The 22,504-nt window shown below is 45.8% G+C and overlaps 1 protein-coding gene across 6 annotated transcripts in view; it reads right to left on the reverse strand.

Annotated features, from left to right (window-relative positions):
* Positions 1 to 22,504, reverse strand: part of LOC121597456 (TGF-beta receptor type-1) — an 82,987-nt gene that overhangs the window by 13,892 nt on the left and 46,591 nt on the right. Inside the window, exon 5 of one of the 6 annotated variants that reach the window (XM_041923227.1) lies at positions 5,583 to 5,722. The exons of the other annotated variants lie outside the window; for them this stretch is intronic. Coding sequence (XP_041779161.1) covers positions 5,583 to 5,722 — 140 coding nt within the window. The remainder of the gene's footprint in view (positions 1 to 5,582; positions 5,723 to 22,504) is intronic. 6 annotated transcript variants of the gene reach the window in all.

The following is a 22,504-nucleotide window of genomic DNA, read 5'->3' on the forward strand; positions in this document are numbered from 1 at the left end:
GGGTAGGTGGTGTGGGTTTAATATTTATTCAGCATCTTATTTTTATAACCATGCATGCCGTGTGGCATAGCAAAAACAAAAACAAAAAATACAAGCCGGAAAGTTAACATCGTCGTATCGCTTTTGGATGTAGAAAGAGCAAGCAAAGAAAAAAGGAGAGGGGAAAAACGAGCAAGCCACATATAAACTAATAAAACGAAGCGTGCATAAACAACATAAGGTTTTTCCTAGGCGCTGTGAGAAGTGGCTGTATTTCTGGTGTTCGGTTTTCCGCCCTGTTATGAAGGCGCACACACACAGAGTTTTCTATTCATTTATTTTTTAATCTTTTTTTTTTCGTTTTTCTACCACGCACACAAACAAACGCGTTTCAACAAAATGGCGCAAATAAACCAATCGAGCAGCACCAACAAAGCAGTAGCGGGGTAAGGCAAATACAATATGACGGGCACTTGCACAAAAGTGTGTAGTAAATGGTAACAAGATTCCTGCAAAACAAGCAACCAAAGCCAAGTAATAGTAGGAGTAATAAACAATGGGCTATTGCTTAAAGTACAGCTTCAGAAGTGCAAAAGCGTAAGTGAAAGTTATAAAATATGAAAAGGAAAGGTGGAAAATAAACAAAAACTACGACTACAAAAGAACAATAAGATGGAACTTTGAAAGCGTAGTGCAAAAGGATCAGCAAAAAAGATTTCGTAAAAGAGAAGTCAAAGAGAATAACACAATTGTAAGCTTTGAAAACAAAAAGAAGCTTAGTACATGAAAGCTAAAATCGAAAGAGTAAAAGCAAAAGAAGGCAAACTTTCAAAGTAATTGTCACTACTTTACACAGAAAAAGGAATAAAGTAAGTAAAGTAAACCAAAGAAAACTAAATACTTCTGTCAATACTTCTCCACAACAGAACTGTACCGCAAAGAAGAATTCTACCGCATTGTTTCATCAACAACATTATTAGCTCCGGCTGTTCTAGCTGATTTTTCCGACTTTTTACTCTGGAAAAAACGATAGAAAAAAAAACTCCTCACACGCACTTAACCACTCCCCGCGGTCCAGGCCCCAGTCTTCAGTCAATTACCTTTCCCTTCCTTTTCTCTTTGTCGAATGAAGATGTAAGCTTTATGACCGTCTGAGATTTCACCGAGTTGATGGTATGGGAGCGTTTTTTTCTTCTTCTTTTGGCTGTTGCTATGCTTCCTACCTCCTAACCTAAACCTAAACCCTCCGGAAGGGCAAAGGACAAGGATGAGGGCAGCAAATTCCTCATCGCACCCGCTGGCCGAGGCAAAAAGGGGAAGGAAATGAAGTGCTTTTCTTGTGAGCAGACTATTAGTTTCGTAAGCCTCATTAGCATATTCGAGCAGAGGTCAGAATTAGTTTGCCAGTATTTTTTTCCCTCGGTGGCCTTTGTTCGATTTTAGATGTGTTAGAGTGTTTTCATTTTCATTTGCCTTTCTTCTTTTTTTGCTGTTAGACTCAATCTAGGAACGGTAGTGTTTTTAGCGGCAAAAAGCAAGTAACAGCAACTGTACTATTACTAGTTAGACAAAAGGTTTTCCTTTCCATCCAAACGGCAAACCGTTCTTGGTGAAGATGGATTTTTGCCATCCGAAAGCTGATGTATCCGATTACACTAAAGCTTGAGCTTTCGTACATATTTATTCATTTCGTCAAACAGTTGGACAAAACTCGGAACGAAATACTGTTGCTGCTGCTGCTATTACTGCTACTGCTGTGTGCCCCCGTACGGCGTCTTCCAGACGAGCCTATAAACACACAGAGACGCACACACAACACTCCTATTAATCATCATCAGATTCATAAGCACGCTTATCCGCTCAGAGATCCCTGGTGCACGCCGGCACTGATGGCATATAATTGTGCGCACCAATCCGCACTGGTGTACCGAACATTTTTCCACAAGAAACAATCAGCCACTCGGAAGCGGCGGAAGCGAAGCGGGAAAGCAAACAACCATCCTTGCACAACCGAGCGACCTCAAGAAAAAGCGCACATGGCGAAGGAAGTCCATATGTCAGTATGTTTGTTCCTACTGGATGACTTGTGATTGATGTCTGCTTGGGGCTTACACCACAAGACCCCGACGGGGTTTTGGTTTTCATGTGAGTACATGCTGGTTTTTTTTGTTTCTTTTTGGCACACACGGCACAGTGCGGTGGGAAAAGCAAAATAAATGATACGCTAACAGCAACATGACACTCGTTGAGCCACCAGGGTATAAACACTTGCTTGGGTTGAGCGACACCACAAACAGCTTCGCCTACCTTCACATTACTCTGACTGACTCTAAATCTTATCAAGATTTGGGGAGAGCTATTTGTAGCTATTCCTAACAGAGTAATCAAATGGAATTGGTGTAGACATTGGAAATGTCTCTTCATTTTCCACACCAACTGTATAACACCGAAAACGGTTTCCAATAGCTGTCCAATCGGCCAATCGTTTCGCACAGAGGTCCAGCTGGGAGATAAAGACCGCTTAAAGTGTGCTTACATCAGCATCAAAATATGCCTCCGTCCAACGAAGAGTGTATAATGTGAGCCTCCCCTAACGTCCCATTGAACTTCATAAATATTCCCAAGTGTGAACACGCTTTTGCCCGAAGATTGCATTCCTATCCACCATTGAATGATACGACTGAAACAAAGCAAAAAAAACTTCTACCCACTTTGTGGTTCGTAATCGCAAAACCACTACAACGAAGGTGAAAGAGGGCAGGCATGCACTAACACATTTAACAGGCATCTAATGGCACTCGTTTCAGCCACGCGATTTTTTGTGTTCTTCTTTTCGAGCAAAGTTAGATTGAGAAACAGGCGCCATTCAAAACCGAAGGAAAACAAAGGCATTAAAGCTTCTCAAACGTTCACGCGTACACATACACACACAAGCAAAGCGTGTGACACTTTTTCTCTTCCGAGAAAAGCGCGTTTAGCCTTAACGATTATGGGGCAAACTTTCCATTGCTCGGTTTATGCTAAACTGTGTGACTCCAATCTGGCACAAACAGAATCAGTTAGGACAACTGGGACCAGTCGATGCAAAGAAATAATGGGAGGTAGGAGGCCAGCAAAGCACATACCATAAACGCAATTCACTAATCTTGGTTACTTAATGTGCTGTTTCATTCCGAGGGGCGCGTAAAAACAAAGACCGGCGACCGCCGAGGCGTCGAAACCACAAAAAGAAAGCGATAGTCACGGGCAAAACGCCTGAAAGTATGCAATCGCAACAACTCTCTCTGTGTGTGGTGAAATTATGCCATAAAGTGCTATAATAATCATCCTGTACTTTATCACGCTATAACTTCAGTGTGCATTTGAATCATGAAGCTTTTTAACTGATGCTGCTTAGGAAGGGAAAACTAATTATGATTTTAAGCTTATTTTCGTTGAATATATTACGCTGGTGAAAGGATTTAATACCTAGAAAATGAGGCTACCACCGCAAAGAGTCGTGGTGCTACGATTGTTCTATTGCTATATTATTGTACCTTTTTTCCCCTGAAACATAAATGCTCATTCATTTGCAAACTATATCGTGCTTCCCGACACCCTGCGAACAGCAGCACTACTCACGAAAGCCATTAGTTTTCGCTCGCAGCACAAAATGTCGTTCACCGTTTTACCATTATTTAACTCCCAAACTGGGTGTTCTCCACCTTTCTCCAAATATGCTTTCGCTTCCAATGAAGCACCTTTAGATAAATGATTACTTTCCCGTGTAACACAAATGTATCGATAAATAACAAACAAACGGATTTCCAGCACACACACACGCACAGCTACAAACGCAGAAAATAATACACAACCACACAAGGAAGCTGATTTTCGGCAAGCTCGTAAACTCGATAAAATATTGTATGCGGTCAGGCACTCTACATACACAGCACAAAGAGTCCGCCCGTCCGTCCGTCCGACGAAACTGGTAAACGATGAAACATGGGTCTGCGCGCCGTCTGTTCTTTGGCAGAATTCGGAACAGGAAAAATTATTTGTCTACATCGAACATTTCGTGTTACATGCAATCAAAACATGTGTGGCTCGGTGCTGCTTCGGGAAAAATGTATGATTAAAACAACTGCAAACAATAACGATCAGATAACACCGCTAATAGATTACTGCAAACTGATTTCATCCTCTGTCTTGAGATCCCAATGCAAATAAAGCATTGACAAACGGGTTTGCTGCATCAAATTGATGACCACCTTCAAACTAGATACCACTTTATGACCACCGTTTTCCTGTCCAATGTTGAAGTGGCCACAGTAAAAAGGCACAAGTCAGCACGCGCGCGCTATTTTTGAACCAGCAGCCACCTCTAAACAACAACAAAGACCCGTTCCGGATTACCCCAAGAGACTACCGCAACTAAATATGGCCAAACCTCCATAGCGACCCAAACCTTTGTCCAGCGTTCCTGGAAGGGCACAAAGCTAAATCCGCACGCAAATGCGAAGCAGCGGGAAAATAGCAACCACCCCCATCGCCGTGTGCTGGAAGGATGACGACGATGACGATTGCCGTTTTGCGCCGAGGACTCGATACCGCGTGTGGCCACAGCGGGAGATACCTTCCAATATTAATACACAACTGTTCCGAAAGGAGGTAGAGGAAATCGTACAGCACAAGCCATCACCGCCACCCAACACCACCACCTAGGAGCCAGGGGGCAACACACAGCACACAGTCACATCCGACGATATTTATCTAGTTGATGAAGGTGACTAACACGGTTGACGGTTTATGGATTTATAGCGCATTGTGTTTGTAAGTTGTTGGGCAGAAATTCCGTGGAATTGATTTCCCACAGGATGGCGAGGACCTTTCCCCTGCTCGGCTGTCCATGGCGGGGAGAGGTTTATCAACGATGGAAATGGATGGATCTCATTTCGAGCCTTGTTTGATGGTTAATTCTTGGAATGTTGGCACACCGTGGGAGATGGTAGTTACAGCACGCCACCACACACGCCTGAAGATTATGACGAAGGATCCCCGAGTATGATTAAGTGACGCATTTTGTGTTTGTTGAATAGCATTAATGAAGCTAACCAAGCTTCGGGCATGAATGAATTGTGACACTTCTCCCCACAACACACACACATACATACACACACAAACAGATGCACGCACAAAACGATACACAACTAATATACCCGTATGACAGGGAAGTACCTCTACTAGTATGGTTTGAACTAGTTGGACATTACCAGGATGCGGATGATGACTGAAACCCACACACAACAGCTCGTGTCCCGAAATCTTGTAGAATGATGTTTTGACAGAGCACGTTCACCCAACCATACCAGGATGAATATTCTTTCAGATGAACAGTAAACCACACACTGAGAGGCAGAAAGAAAGAGATATAAGGACGCACGCACATACTGGACACGTGGTAGAATGTTATCTGTAGCTTCTTAAAAGTACCAACAACAAAAAACTCCCGCACTCCAAAGCTTGGAGGACATCACATGGGCACACAATTCCACCAACAAAACAACCCATAGAGGTAAAGAGAGAAGGGAGAGGAGTACGGAAACCTTCTGCCCCATGCTCACCTGGCGTCAGGTAGCTAAACACGATCTCCAGATTGCAAAAGTCTTCCTTGCAACAGCCCATCCAGTGGGGCTCGGTGGTAGTCTTCTGCCGGCACCAGAGAGGATCATGCTTCAGATTAAGCTCTTTGTGCTCCACGCACCTACACAGCGCCAACAGATATATTGGTTTGTTTGTTTGCCAAACACACACACACACACATATACATGCCGTAAAAGGATAGGAACCGGAAGCGATAGAAGTAGTAGTGAGGTGGAGGTGGGTTGGGCACAGCACACGTCCATAGGAGAGGGCGCCGCCGAGTGGTTTTAATGGAGTGGTCCGAAAAATAGAGGGAAATGTAGAACTTTACTAGCTGTTGTTTGCTTCGGTGAGCTTTGACGCCCGCCTTACAATAGGTACACATGCACTAGATGTTTGTCCACTGTTACCTAGTGACAGAGGACTTACGAAACGAGCTTACTTGCTATCCCGCTACCACCATCCATCACCCGGGGTAGTTGCGGTAGGAACAGGATGAGTACTACCACTAACACACAAAAACACAACACACAGTAGTAGTGGTGAGAGGGTGAAGATGGTAGGTTGATGATGATGATGTCGATGGGAAGTCGCCGATGATCGCTTCACTGATCAGATGAAGGCTGAGAAGAGCGCAAAATGAGCATAAGATGAGGTTTGAACAAATATGAATAATGAGATATTTTTCTCCATTCGCTTAATGCCGACCTTCCAATGCTGTTAAGCGACTCCTAAATGTTCACCCCCCCCCCCCCCCCCCCCCCCTCCCACACAACGAAAAGATTGCGTGACAAAATGGCGCATGATAAATGATGATGAAGAATGCACATAACCCACAGCTTCCGTCAGAAAAGCAGCAGAAAGGTTTGGATGGAAAAGTTTGGCGAAAAAAGCTTATCAAAGAGCTTTGAAGAATGAGAGTCAATTAAACAGCGAAATTTTAAAGGTAAACTTTATCCCTAAAAAAGAATTCTTAAACACTTAAGATCAATTATAAAAGGACAATAACCTTAGTTCCGGCGAATGCTCAGTATTTCAGAAAAGGTAAAACATTAAACGTTTTTAATGGACTTAATTGGCGAGTTTTCTGAGACGAAACAATTGTACTTTCCTACTGCAAGATGTTGTATTTTCCTAGTGCCCTTTACGTCACTAGACATTATTAAGATGCTGTTTTTTGGGAAAAACGCTTATCCACACTCGAGACAGCTGATACGGCGCGAATAAATTATCCATTAACCAATTAGCTCTCACTTCTGCCAACACAAGCAGCTTCATTTATGGTCTCATTAAAATATTAAATATATTCCCTATATTCGCAACGCGTCGCCTGGCATGACTGGGCGGCGTCGACTGCCTAAAACTATCATTACAAAACCCCACTACAGCCGCCGCCGGGCTCGCTAATTAAAGTGTTTCGATAGCACAATCTTTACCGCGCTCCAGCTTCCCACCAAAAGAAAACAGATCCCGGGGCGAAAAACTTTGACTTCGAACAGCCTGCTTCGAACAATATGTATGTGTGTGTAGGATCTGGCCATATTTGGCCACAAGCGCGAAGCTCAACCGAGTACGAGATATGGCGGTTTCGTCTAAGTTACGCCCTCCCGAAACCCTAGGTCCGCTTCCCTCCCATCACCACCCGGCTAAACTATGGAAACAATTATGCTTGTTATGATGTTCGCTTGCCGGCTGCTTTTTTGCCGATGGGCAAATTTCAATCATTGGCACGTGAGACGCAAATTAGATGATTCTGACACAAAAGACACCCGAGGGGCTAGGCCATCGCCACCACCACCACAGCATCTTTCGCTCTACGGTTCAGAGACCGATCGACACCACACACGCGCGCGTCATGATTTCAAAGCGAAAATACGCCGTCTCTCAACAACAAAGCGAGACATCTGCGGCTGAAGCCTGGAAACTAAAACATATCTATTCGAGCTAGTTTTTGTGCCAGCTTTTCTTTCGGAACCATCCAAATCTCATCACTTGCCAATGGTGGCTGGAGGCGACGACGTCGGCAAGTATTGGCGCTAGGTCTAGGATATCGGCCTCTCGACCAGAAGAAGCCGCCGGTTGCGTTTGTATTGTCCCCGCCCAGTGATCATGAAATTTATATGCGTGCAAATTATTTCAAATTTGAATTTTATAGCCTGAACGCCCTACAATCACGCCCCGAAACAAATCAGAACGTAAAGCCGACAGCGGTGGCAAGAGGTGGAAAGAGGTAGAGCAATTCAATGAAGGGAGAGAGAGAGAAGAATATACATTACAACGCAATTCCTTGCTGATGGTCGAACAAGCCTTAGAGCGGCCGGCAGTGTGCGATAGAGCGACGGTAATCGACAACTGGCACGGAATCCCCCCCCCCCCCCTCGCCAAAGCATGACTCTATGATAGGGATGACTCTACACGGGGCTCTGAGAGCAGCGTTTGAAGATATATCCGAGGAACCTCTCTACGCAGCCGACCGGAAAGAAGCGCGCTGGGTGCGCGCTCGCTCCCTCGCCAGCGCTTTGCTGGAGGTAGCTGACCGGTCGGTCTGAAGGGTAACGACGAGAACGAATTGAAATTGAAATTATGAGAATCGCTCCAAGGGGATGTTGTGCGATTCCGGCGGCTGCGTTCGGGTGTGTCGGCCTACTGTCTTATCATCTCGTACGCCCCCAGCAGCGCTGTTTGGGCATTCAAATATGATTCCCTACTTTTCGCCCGATCCAATTTTGTGTGCTGCGCGTTCAGACGTTAGCCGGAATCGGGTTAGAGATTTATACCGCGGAATGTGGTTTACGGAAATACAGCGAAAGAATCTGATTTTTCCTTGACTGATATTGTAGAAGAATCCGTTCAAAAACGATTACAAAAAGTGTTTCCATGGGAAGTGCTACTACAGACGACACGTTCACCTTGTGTTCCCATTCCAAATGATCGGTTCCATTAGAACATTAGCTCGACGAATTGGCTCGATGAGGCAGCAGCATTAGTCTCGTTTCGCTTCTCGTTCGAGTTTCCAATACTCACAGCACATTGCACCCAGGTAGGTACCGGAGATGATGTCTGCAAACTTTGTTTGTTAATCCAGCATTACATCAGCATAATTTTGAGCTCCGGCAGCAGACCGGCATCAGCAGGCATGATGTGTGGCTTTGAGCGATTTCCAGAATGAGATTTATTCAGACTCTTCAAGTATCTCCTCCTCCTTGCTTAAAGCCGATAGAGCGTTCTGCCTTCATCAAGTTGGGCTAAGTGTTCCAGGGGGGAATTACCCAAACATTATCACACAAGCTTGAACTTTCAATGCACTATTCATCAGCACACCACCATCGGTTGGATCCGGTCAAACGAGTTTGGTGCGGATCATTAGATAGGCAGCACCGAAACTGGATCAGTGTGTTACTATCATCGTTTATTGGAATTTATTCCGATCGCTTAACGACCCGTTGACAAATGACCGGTTTTGATAAATGAAGTTCGCCCGTCTCGCAGCTGTGGTCACGATTAAAGCAGAAACAAGTTCCGGCTCCGAGAGTGACACCTTGCTTGATGACCCAAAAGCTCGTTCGGCGCTGCTCCATAGAACATGCAGTTCGGTTTCTTAAATACACTATCTTCGCTGCCACATCTTGCGATCAATAGAGATCGAACAAGCGGTGGTACTTGCAGAAAACAAAGCAACAACAAACAAGCGATTGGTAACGCGTAACCTTTACGTAAGCATCCGACATCACCATCTCTCAAACAACCTCCGTGGCAGAACACACAACAAAAAGCAATCGTGAACATCACGGGCACATCGGGAACATTGTTTCCATCAGAATCTTATCGCTCGGGGCAACATTTCATCACTCCCCCGGTGGCGCTAGTATGTAGCACCGGTTGTACACACCGTGCACTTGCTGCGCTCTATGTTAGTTCGTCCGGGATGTACCCCCAGATCCACCCCCCCCCCCCCCAAACTTTGTTCAATTTGTTGTAGCTTGGTACCTTGGCACCTGAACCAGTGACAGCAACCCCCAGGACACGCTCGACATGTACTTGTTTCCGTCCCAGAGTAATGAATGTGCAGTAACAGAGCGATCGCTTGACGTACTCGGACATGTTGCAAAGGGGAGTTTGGAGCAAGCAGGCAAAAAAACCGGGATACAACACCCTTCCTGCAATCTTTATCATTAATCTTTATTACCGTTGTCTCTCCGTATGCCCTCATGGGTTTAACCTTGGTAGAAAGACGCGGCGATGATGACATTCGAACGGACGACCTCTCTTTCTCTGGCGTCACCAAACAAGAGATGGTTGCTTTTCGGGGGAAATGGGGAGAGTGGAGATGATTCCGAGAGTGGATGCAGTGAAAGTGTACGAAAAGAAAAATTACCATCAATAATCACCCGTTAGAGTATTGGGGCCCGGTGCACAAGCACAAACAGAGGTCAGGAGGAGGATTGGAGGTGAAAGATAAACAGACTAATGTTGAAGCATTATTTCATCCGTTCCTCTTAGCTTTCCTTTCAATCCTACGATCTTATGGATACGGATCACAAGATTCTTGCATTGGTTGGAGGACGAAAGCAGTAAGATGCGACCAAAAAACATAACACAAAACGTTGCAAACCAACTTGAATTGTATTGATTTGGTGGTCGTTATAAATTAAATTATTGAAAAGATTTCCCTATACTTCCGATATAAGCTACATTTACAAAAAGGAGTTTTATTGTTTCCCTCCATTTCAAATAGGACCAACAATCCACGGCCATAAAATTAAACCACGCTCAACTGGTCCACGATCGTGCAATCGTCCTCCACCACCACGCAGTCTCCCTCTATCTCCTCTGTCCGCTCTACTTGCAGATGCGTGTGATGATCTCACATCACATTTATTGATTTTTATCATCGCCATAGCTTATTACTGTTATTACCATTATCGTCGTCATCGTCAACATTAATCGATTTCAATACGACCATACAACTGCCGCTTCCCGCTTAACCCGCACTCCCCACACCCTGTACCTGCACAGAGATACGCCTGCGCAAACGGCATGCATGGCGCATCGCCACCTACTTTCACACACACATACACACCCAGAAGGCCTCGCGTATTGCGTACCATTTGCAAGCGGCGACAACGACCACACGAAGACGGCGAACCAGTTGACGATCGGGCAACTGTATCGTTAATTTTTATCACACGGCAATTTTTACTTCACTCCTTATTTATGCCCCGATTTCGGGGACCCCACTTTGCATAACATTCTTTACGTCGGAAGCTCGTCGAAATGGCTACAATCGCCATCACCGCCCCACACACAGACATTACACCGCAAAACGACCCGAGAAGGAGTCTGCTGGGTGCAAAACAGGGAACCTTTTTGCGAGTTTTGCGGTTACGGACCACCCTGGAAGGCGATGCACCCTGGATGGCGATTTTTGAAACACAACAAAAATGAGACCTAAACTTCTTGCTTCTGTATGTCTCCAGCAAATGAAAACGTGTCATTTGACATTCGATAAAACTCCGCCCATCCATTTGCGTCGATACTGGCTGGTTCGATCGACAGGATGCTCTCACATCTCTTGTACGGATCTCAAACCATAGGGCGGATTCCGGTCATCATCATGCCCAACAAGAAAGCACTATGCGAAAATTTTAGGTAGAACTAAGGAGAGAGTCTAAGTGGATACTAAACTGAATATCTCCTATTGGGCAAAAAGGATATAGTATAAGAAATGCTATGCTCTTATTACCACGAAGAAGATCAAACAGAAATTCGTGAGGTACGCGTGATGTATACATGTGACAATCATTTCTGTAACTCGTATAGAATCTTATTCACAGTTTGACATTCCAAGAAAGATGTATTCTGACAAAACCCTCCCCCGATGTGTACACCTGGGAAAGCAATAGCAGCTAACCAACAATCAGCTCATATTGCGTCGAATTTCCCTCCCAAAAACTGCCATGGTTACTCAATAGTCGGAATAGCTCCCCAAGCTAAGTTATTGCCAAGATGTCAATATCCTGGCCGAACGGAATCGTCCTGACTTTGTGCGATTGACACGTCCAATATGCGTCCTGCCATTTGCCATCGATAATAGGATTATTTGAAAAGGTCAAACAGAGACTACGCGCGAACACAGATACACAAATGTGTGTGTGTGTGTTTCTGTGCGGCCCAAAACATACGTTCCAACAACAAGCAGCGCAGCATAATTTCTGCTCTGTTTGCCTTCTCGCCACAAAATCGCCTCACAATAAATGATGAACAAATATTACGGCAGCCGCCGCTTCTCGGCACCGCTCGGAGCCCAACAAATTATTGTGATGTGTGCGATAAGAAAAACAACATCCTTTATCCAGCACAAATCCTTTCCCAATCGGTGTTGGCATAGGGATCAAGATAAGTAATTTCCCACCGGTCGGTTACGGTGTGAAACAAATTTTCTCCATCGAACCATCAGCACATGATGGCGAACTGCAAAACCTTTCGCTCTCCCTCTACCGCCCCCAACGAGGGACCGATTATCGTCCAGCAGAAGAAGAAAATGATTGTGCTGCTGCTGCTGCTCAAAGTCAAACTGTTACTGAGAAGGAAAGTGTTACCGGAATAGAGCAGCTTTCTTTCTGTTTCTTTCTTTTTTTTTTAACAGACCTTTACCAAAAGAACGAGGAACCCATTCCCCGGCTGATGGACGGAATGGAAATGAACTACCCGACTAGGACGAAAGGATCAGAACCATTTCCCTGCCGAACAAACAAAGAGACGACTTGAAGTTACAAACACGAGACGAGTGCGAGTCAAGTCAAAAACACACTAAAGTAAACTCTTCTATACACTAAACAGCCACAAACGCGCACACACAAAGAGCGAGAGGACGGAAAGCATACTTGTGCCGGGAATAAAGAAAAACCGGACGTACCGGAAAGCTCCCGGCTTAACTCGGGTTAATTGAATCAACGATGGCTCGATTTGATAACAGATTCTGATCACGCATTTTCATCACTGCCGTGAAGTTTTCGGCATCAGACGATTCGCTTTCTTATGAGCGTTTGTTTTCTCTCTCTCTCTCTCTCCCTCTTTTTTCTTTTCATTATTATTTTTCGGGTCCAATGTTTCACAGCATTGACGAAATGGAAACCACCGCACAACTTTAGGTGAGCACTATTAGACGGTTTTTGTGTTGGGCGATGTGTGTGTATGTTGCTGCAGTACGAAAACAAGGGAATCCCCACGTCTCACAGCACACCGTCTTTCTTCCTCGTCAAGAACCAAACTTTTCCATGGGTTTTCTATGTGCTCTATGTGCGTGTGTGTCCTGTGGCACACCGTTAATACCGCAGAACAACGCACGACTTCACATTCGTTCCAGGCCGATGATACCCCAACGAAGAACCGTCCTCGTCGTCATCGCAGTTGCAATGACTCAACAAGCAGCTAACAAGATACCACTTTAGAATTAGAAGATATTCGGAAAATGCTACCACGCGCGGCCGGTCAGGCATTTTACCCTGTCGCACCAACGAAAAGCGCCGTCAGCACGGGAAGTGGAAAGGTGCTGCACGGCACAAATTGTCTCCAAAATTTAAACTCGATCTCAAATTGAATGACTTTCCACCCGGATTTCGGTGCCGGTAGTTACCGCGCCACCCCAACCAACCATCGTCCACACCATTTCCGTTGTCGTCGTCGCTGGTGACTTGGTGCTGGAACATTTAAGGATTCCTGGGCACGCGAATTGGACACGCGAACCGAGTCCATTTGCGTCAAGCGTCGCACCGAGGTGAGGACAATTTTACAACAACCGCAGAATTTACTGTGGGCTGTGTGTGTTTGTGTGTCTGTGTGTCTACCATACTTTCTGTCGTTTGCAAAGTTTTGCTAACAGAGCTTTGGTTGATGGTGGATGGTGGGCGCTGCCGAATGTTATTTGTCCCACACCGGATGACCTTAAACAATTGCTTTGCCACCGTTTGCAGCGGAGGCGATACGCAAGCGAAACAAAGCAAGTCTACTGACTGGAAGATATTACGAGAGGTGTTTTCAAGAACTTCCCTCAGCACACGACAACTCAATTGAGCGCACTGCGTAAAAATCATTTTAAGGGAAACTTGCTTGGAATGCAGATTTGTGGAAAGTTCGTCCCGAAATTGTGATGAACGCTTTACATGATAGTGTACGTGAAATTTCAAGCCGCATTAAAGAGAGCGATTTATTATACGTCTTCGGAGATTTCAATAAACCTGATATCAGATGGGAGCTGACTAATACATCAGAAGCCACCGATTGCTCTCCATGTTATTCTGTCATGCATTATGCACCTTTATGCAATTCCGTGGCTAATACCGATTTCGTTGATGGGTTGCATAGTACCGGATTATTTCAGTTGAGTGGTATTGCAAATCAATCTGGGCGTCAATTGGATCTGGTCTTCGCAAACCTTGCCGCAACCAATATTTTGTGCGACTCAATCACACCTCTGCACTCTGTGAATGGTACTTCGGCTCTAGAGAACTTCCTCCCATACGTAACACACTGTAGTATTCCACTTCTCAGTGAGGACTTTCATCATCCTTCATTGGATATGATGATTTATTATCCCGTACAACTATCCCACACCACCAACAGTCACACTCGCAGTACAGTCAATAGAAATTTCTTCAAAACGAATGTGGAACGTATGAATGCCCTTATTGTGTCGTTTGACCGTAATTTTGACTGCTCCAACTTTTCCACTATCGACGAAGCCACCGATTGCTTTAGCGTTTTTATGCGCTCAGCGATTAATTCCTGCGTTCCTGTTGCTCAACGAAAGCCTGGCCCCGATTGGTCTAATGCATCTTTAAGACGGTTGAAAAAAATAAAATCAAAAGCCTACGCGGATTATAGTAGAACGAGATCATCGCTGCATAGGAGAATTTTTTTCGATGCACTGAACAATTATCGTCGACATAATCGTGTGCTCTACCGCTCCTTCATTCGCCGTACTGAAAGGCAGCTATTTTCTAAGCCGACACGGTTCTGGAGCTTCTGGAACAAACGGCGCAATATAAGAAGTATCCCTCCGTCAATGAGCTACAATGGCCAAACTAGTATCGATACATCCGATATTTGCAACACTCTCGCCAATCGTTTCGCTGATGCATTCACCCTTCCTGTTCACAATCCTAACACACTAGCAGAGGCCACCCGCAATACTCCATCGGATGCTATCGATTTTATTATACCCACAATTGACGAAGCATTAATTGCGCGCACACTCAACGATATAAAACCATCTACATCATCTGGACCTGACAATATTCCCGCATACATATTGAAGCACTGCCGTCAATCACTCGCACCCATTCTTGCCAAAATATTTAATGATTCCCTTATGCGTGGCACGTATCCTGAGTCCTGGAAACACGCGCGAATGATTCCTATCCATAAAAAAGGCAGTCGACTTCATGCTAGTAATTATCGTGGCATTGTATCCCTATGCGCTTGTGCAAAGGTGTTTGAGCTCATTCTATACAATCCGCTACTCACAGCAGTTCAAAACTATATGAGCCCTAGTCAGCATGGATTTCTCCCAAGGAGATCTTCCACCACAAATCTTGCTGAATTTGTTGGCTACTGCTTCGACAACATGGATCGTGGTACTCAAGTTGATGCAGTATATATCGACTTCAGGGCTGCGTTCGATAGTATTTCTCATGATATTCTACTTTCGAAGCTAAAAAAACTCGGTTTCCTCGACTGGCACATCACCTGGCTGCGTTCATATTTAACTGGTCGTTCGTACTACATAAGTATAGGATCTCATCGTTCTCACTCTTTCACCAGCTCCTCCGGTGTGCCTCAAGGGAGTAATTTGGGACCGCTACTCTTCCTCATCTATATTAATGATCTATCTTTCGTTTTACCGCCAGGCCAACACCTAATGTACGCCGACGATGTAAAAATATTCGCTCCAGTTAGAAACGACAGTGACTGTGTACGCCTTCAAACGATCCTTGAGAATTTGGATAGCTGGTGCAGCAGAAACGCTCTCCAAGTGTGTGCTGATAAATGCCAGTGTATATCATTCAGCAGAGCCCGTCACCCCATCACGTTTACATACACTATGCTCAACACGGCTTTGGCTCGCACGACATGTATCCGTGATCTGGGGGTGCTACTCGATCAGAAGATGTCATTTCGCCCTCACATTGATAGCGTTGTTGCGAAGGGAAATCAGCTACTTGGTTTAATTACGCGGACCTGTAGCGAGTTTACCGATCCCATGTGCGTCAAGTCGATCTTCTGTGCCATCGTAAGGTCGTGCCTGGAGTACTGCTGTCCGATCTGGTGCCCGCTTGGCGTTGGTGACATCAATCGCCTCGAAGCCATTCAACGGAGACTCACCAGGTACGCGGTTCGACTCCTTCCATGGCAATCCCACCACGCTCGGCCCACCTACCATCAGCGGTGTCTGCTTCTCGGACTTGAACCACTCTGCTCTCGACGTAAAAACGCCCAATGCCTTTTCATATTTCGGCTCCTTAACGGAGAGATCGATTCCCCGGCATTACTAGCCAGCATCAATTTGTTCGCTCCCTGTCGGATTCTTAGATCCAATTTCCATCTCCGTGTTCCGCGTACCCGCAACAACCATAGCCAGGGACACCCTATTATACGTATGTCCCTCGAGTTCAATGAAGTGTTAGATTTGTTCGATTTTAGTATGTCTACTTCCACGTTCAAGGAGAAATTGCGTCTACGTCACATGTAATGTTTGCTTATAACTAGATGTTTATTTATATGCACCTTAATTTAATTATAAGGTTGCCGATTAGACATGATGATCCGTCGGTTTATATATATATGAAATATAAATATAAAAAAATATATTTCCACGACTTAAATTGCAAATCCTGTTGCTTTATAAATGCGTTTATATACATCAAAATCACGCTGCTGATTTGTGCAAGCATTGAATATCTTTATTTTAATTAAATCAAAACAGACAAAGCACGTCCAAAGACCTTCGTGTGAAAAATGGCGAAGGAACTCTCTCCTTCTTAACAACTTCCTAAGTGCTAACCATTGTTTTGGTGTGTTTAATGGTATTTACTCTTGGAAGACCAGTTTATGGCTTCTAGAAACCGTGGCGAGCAAGCCTCGCAAAACCATTCTCCCAGACAACTCAGAAAGGGTATCATAAAGACACAACAACAAAAAATCCCAACGTCAGTAAGATTTGATGCATCCCGAGAAGAACTCATTCTACCTCTAAAGCAAGATTGCTGCTGCCGGCTTCACTCTTGGCAGCAAGACATCTTCTCCATTTAAAAGACTCTTTGCTCCACGTGCTGTGCCGCACATGTCCGGCGTGACGTGCCGCAATCGTTTACCGGGTACCGGGACACACAACACAACAACAAAGCACCATCATCTTGGCCGGAGCGAATCTTATTTAAATGCACCTTTCGCTCGAGATCAACCACGGCGATCCTGACCTTCCTGTTGTTGGATGTGTGTGTGTGACTGTACAAAAGTGCAGCCCACGGGTCAACGGGTTGAGTGCTGTTGGGGCTGGAGAAAGGAAATTTCATTAGCCATCCATTTCATTTTGGCTACCACCTTCATCGTAACATCCTGACGTCTGTGGCCATTTGGCTGCTGCACGTTCCTAAGAAAGCTTTCCAAAGCTCCGTGCTCCAGCCCCTGCAATGAGGATGAGAAGTTGCTGCTCCCGGTTCGGGGAAGCGATTCGGTACGGCCACTTCCCAGAACACAGGTACCGAATGCCAATGTGCTAGGGGAGATCATCAGCCGAGATCTTCGCTTTTAGACTTGCTGGCCTTGCCTTAGATCTCTGTCGCTATAGATGTGTGGGTGAGGGAGCATCGTCCGTGAATCAAGCAAGGGCCTCGGTGGCCTCGCTTGTTGTGCCCAGCAAAGCATGCTAATTAAATTTCTTGCACTAGCTCCTCCAGCACTCACAGGCGCTGTCGGGCGTTTGATACGCTTTATTGCGCGCGCTTCCTTTGCGAAGGAGCTCCCGTTCTATTTGACCTTTCTCCGAAAGGCTAGACACCCAACCGTTGGATAAAGACCGGACAAAGGGGGTGGACAAACACACACACACACGCGCGCACAATGGCAGATCCTAAAAATGGTTCAGAGGCCTTCGGTCGGGAAGACAAACGCACCCACCACGAACGGACAGGCAAAGGCACATAAAACACAAAGCTGCAAACACCACCCCCGAAAGGTAATGTGACACCTTTGTGTTGATTTAATTAACTTCGGAACCATTACAGGGTCTTTGGGCTTTGGGGGAGACCGGGATTGAACGAGGACCCACCATTCCTGGAGCAACCCAAACGCGCTGCACACGAACGCTCGTATTTTTGCAACGGATCAATGCCAAAGTAACTGTCGTCTGAAAGCGAAAAGCCGTCCGTTGGTGGTGGTGGTGGGGTTTTGTTCCTGTTTTATGGACGATTCACTTTCACGCAACGAAAAAGTAAAACCACCCCCGCCCCAAAGACGAGACCGAGATATCCCATCACCCAGCATTCCAGCGTCTTTTGTCGAGCAGCTTTTGCGAACTTGGGACGCTTTCTTCGTGACGCGCCGGTACAGCTGGACCGAGTGGAACGGGAAGTCATAAAATATCTTTCTGATGGGTCACTCTCATAAAATGGAGCCCCATATCCGAGAGTGCCTCGGGCTATTGCTGCTGCTGCAGCTGCGGGGCCCGTATATTGTGGTTCCGGTTGTTGGAAAAAGGTGTCAATATACCACCACCAAGCGGTGTCGTCTGCCGAAGCGTAGTCTTGTGGAAGTCATCTTTGTTGTAGCCGTCTGACCATTCCACTAATAACGTACATTATGAGTGGCTTTTCGGGATCTGTTATCTGCTACACGAAACTAAAACCGGGTGTGGTGCGAACACCGCAGACTAGCTTAGCCGGGGAGCGCTCCGGGGAGATTATTTCCGCGGACTTCCGTCGTCGGCGGCGGTTAATAGGATCCAGCACCATCAACGCATCCCGTTTAATGGACACCCTACCCGTTCCATACCGTGCTCAAGGCAGAAAAAAGGGGTGACATAAATAAAAGGGGTAGCTTGGTGATCTTGGCTAACCACAGCCACTCTTCACAACTCCTCAGAAAGCTTAACGGCATGCATCTTTGCACCGTTTTGCTAAGAATTGCTTCCTCCACCGGACGACGAAAATGTTATTCAATATCACACCGTGTCATCAAGAAAGGCGGATAACACATTAATGGACGATTTTTTTTATGAATGATATTTTTCAGCAGCATTCTCTATCGGTGAACTTGAGGCGGCGGAACCGAAGACCACTAAAACCCCATCGAGCCATCCCATTCCCCTTCCCCGAACGAGACAAATCGTCGCGGGAGTGCTTTTGATGGGTTTTGATGGGTTTCAGTTTTATCTCTGGTCTGGTGTCAGTTTTACACTTTGGTAACAATTTATCTCTACTCCCTCCCGTCGTCCCACTAACAAGGAAGACGCTGAGTGGCTCCTCTTCCTCGATGGTTATGTGTACATATTTCAGCCAAAATAGCGAAGCATCAACTTCGCGCTTTCGCCTACAGCGAGAGTTTGTGTATCGCAATGGCTAACTTCGATTCGGCCACCCGCACCTCACACATGTACACATCCTTTCCCCCTAACTGGAGGCATATAGCCCCCACAAAACCAAGCAGCGAAGGAGGATACAGTGTCAGATTACGGTCTGAAAACTTTCTTTGTGTACCGATCGCTGTACCGCGCGCGCACACACACACGCGGTCCTCCTTCCAGCGCGGCGACAGGGACGTCGTCGTGGTGTGTTTGCGTTTTATCATGTGAAAACTCAGCCCGCAATTATTTTCCTTTCGATGTTTTTTTTTTTTTTTGTGGTGTGCTTCTGGCTGTTGGTTGCTTTCTTGTAAATTGGAAAAAGTTTTACGGGCATCAGAAAGAGATTTTTTTATGGCAACACAGATTTGGTTCCAAATTCCAACGCAAGCCCACAAAACATTCCATTTGAAAGAAAACCACACACACACACACAAACATTCTCAGAAATAAAAAGCTAATCGCTTGATGCTACTGACATCTTCTTTCTTTGATTTTCCTAAAAGCCCTTAGTTGCTGTAGAATTTATTTCAACGAAGAAAACAAAGCGAATTAAAACCACAATCGATGGATGTTATTAAATAAACATGCGTCCGGAAATCGATCACCCCACCTTATACATCGCGTGCCATTAACTCTTAACTTCATCATGAAGCTATTCCAGGCACAGCAGCAGTATTGCTTCCCACTTGACGCGAGGAGTGTCGTCTTCATAGCTTGTGATTTCGATTAAAATTAACAGACCTATAAAAACGACACCAATTAACCAGGCTCGTATTACACAAGACATGCCATCCTCGGGTCGAGGAAGACGACCCCGCGGCAAAGGATGAGATGTTCAACAATTTCGATTACGAGAATTCTCGTTACCAACAAAACTTTACAAGAACTTTTTTACCTACTGCCGCACATGTCACAGAATAGAATTAAATGATGCCACGCTGGAAACAATGGTGGCTTGCCGTCCTGCAGCAGGGTGTCGTCACCCGGGAGAGTAATGAAAGAAGTGCAAAAATTGACCATTAAAACAAGCTCACGATTTCAACTTTTATCTTCTTCCCTTGCCGCACGGAACCTCAGCCATTGCTTCCTGTGGGGATGACTTCTTCTGGCTAAAGAGTGCAACGAAGAAGAAGTAGAAAAAAGCAACTTCCTCACCCTAGCTGACCTGTGGGATCGTGTCCCTGCGCTTTTCTGGATGCACGTAGCCATTTTCATTTCACAGCTACTTTTACGATTGTGCTTGTGTAATAAAAACCATCGCAGTACATATCCAGACACACAGTCCCGTCGCTAAGGGTGCACACACACACACACACACATGCACGCACTCAACTTTAGGGCACTGAATCGTAAGGCACAGCAGCCGCCAAAACATCATTATCGCAACCTACAACACACGCTCCAGCGTCGCACGGGTTCAAAAGATCTTTCGACTTCAATGAACAAATTGCACTTTATGTCCATCCGGCACGGCGCGCGTGCAAGTGGGAAGCGGAGCCAAAAAGGACACGCACAACCGAACTCATAAACGCGATACACGCGAGGTTATCCATCACAGCGCCCGTGGTTAAGATTCTGTGCTCGAAACTCCTTCCCTTCTAAGGGCGGCTTTTTATACGGTGTACGGAGAGTTAAGGGTTCTCCCATCTCTAAACGTTCCTCTAATGTTTATATGTTAGCGACCGAAATTACAGCTCTACGAGCTCGGTTTATTACCACCGGGTTGGTTGCTATGCATTGTAATGGTACCCTGCTCAGCCCTTTAAACCTAATCCACCACAGGCATGCCAAAAACGAAAAACCTGAGTGGCACACCGAAGAGCTTCACTTTTAAATATTAAAATAGCTCTAAAATGTTTAACCGCACTTTTCAGTTGGGTGCGTTTTATGCCAGCGCCAACCATGCCAGCTCACACGATCGTGAGCGTCACAACAGACACAGCAAACTGCTCGCCCACATACACTCGATCGTTGTTAATCTGTTATCTTCCAAGGGACTGCTGGGAAATCGACCTAGCACGCGCTTGACATTTTTGGGGCTTTTTGTTTAGCTTTTATTTAAAAAAAGGGGGTATGATAAAACTACCCCTGGTTTCCGGTCAATGTGCTAAGAGAGCGAGATACGGAAAGCGTACGCAATACATAAAAAAAACATCTGAAATGGGAAACAGCTTCGTTTTTGCCACCGCCGCCACATCAAATGCTGTCAGGGGAGTTTGCCTTTCTGTGCGAGCAGCAGCCACACCGACAGAACGGGCAATCTGAGTGGGTTGTATCTCGCTCTCGGACGTGGTGTACTTCCGTTCCATTCCGAGGTTGAAAGCGAATTGAAAGTCCCAACCAATCGCGCGCTGCAAACGTTGCGTTCAAATAATGTTTAATTTTCTTTGTGCCTGTGACTGCTTAAGTTAAACCAGAACTCAGCTGCGCGTGACACAATACAATCCCACGCCTGCGGTACGTGTGTCTGGTGGAATGATGTTATTTTTATAAATAAACAAAAGGTATCCGCCTCCTCCCATTGTGAACGTTGCCAGAGGTTCAAGATGATTGGTAGGTGTTCGATTTAAAACCTCCTTCAACCATCCGCTTATCTCTAAATGATCACGCGTATCCTCTTTTCGTGCTCTCATCATGATTGATACAAAAAAAAGTCCCGATCTTCTACCAAGCAACCAATCAAAGTGCGAAAAGGAAGGCAAAAACTCACAGCTCGAAGCAACGCTGGACACCCATCATCGCACGAAAAGTGCGCAGAGCGTCACATCATCTCAAGATGAAATAGGTTTTCCACCGATAGCAGGTCCAAAATGGAATGCCAAATGCGCCCTGCAACCCTTTTACCCGTTTGATGGCTCTTCTCAAAAGGCGCCCTCGCAAAACCGGCCTCAAAGAATTCGTATCGGCGCCCTATGCCTATCAAATTACCGCCACCAACGCGCGGTGGTGCGCCGGCCACGTGTGGCCACAAAAATACCAAGACGGTAAACGAAGCCCACCAGACACCGGGCGGGTTTCGACCGGGCGTTCCCAATCATCGCCTGTCGCTCGATCGGTCTCTGTGTCAACAATCGCCCGTGCTGAAACCGATCGGGCGCAGGTATTTTAATTCAGTTCCGTCCGTTCGTCCCTTTTTTCTTTGTTGGGATGGCATACCAGCAGCCAGGGAGAAGAGGGTAGTGTCGATAACGATAAGCGATGCCAATGGAATGCTCAAGCAGGTGAATCCCAAAAACCGTGGCACAGGATGTACAGATAGGTGGAGAGATAAAACACAGAAAA

The sequence above is a fragment of the Anopheles merus genome, chromosome 3R (genome assembly GCF_017562075.2).
Source record: "Anopheles merus strain MAF chromosome 3R, AmerM5.1, whole genome shotgun sequence".
Classification (NCBI taxonomy): domain Eukaryota; kingdom Metazoa; phylum Arthropoda; class Insecta; order Diptera; family Culicidae; genus Anopheles; species Anopheles merus.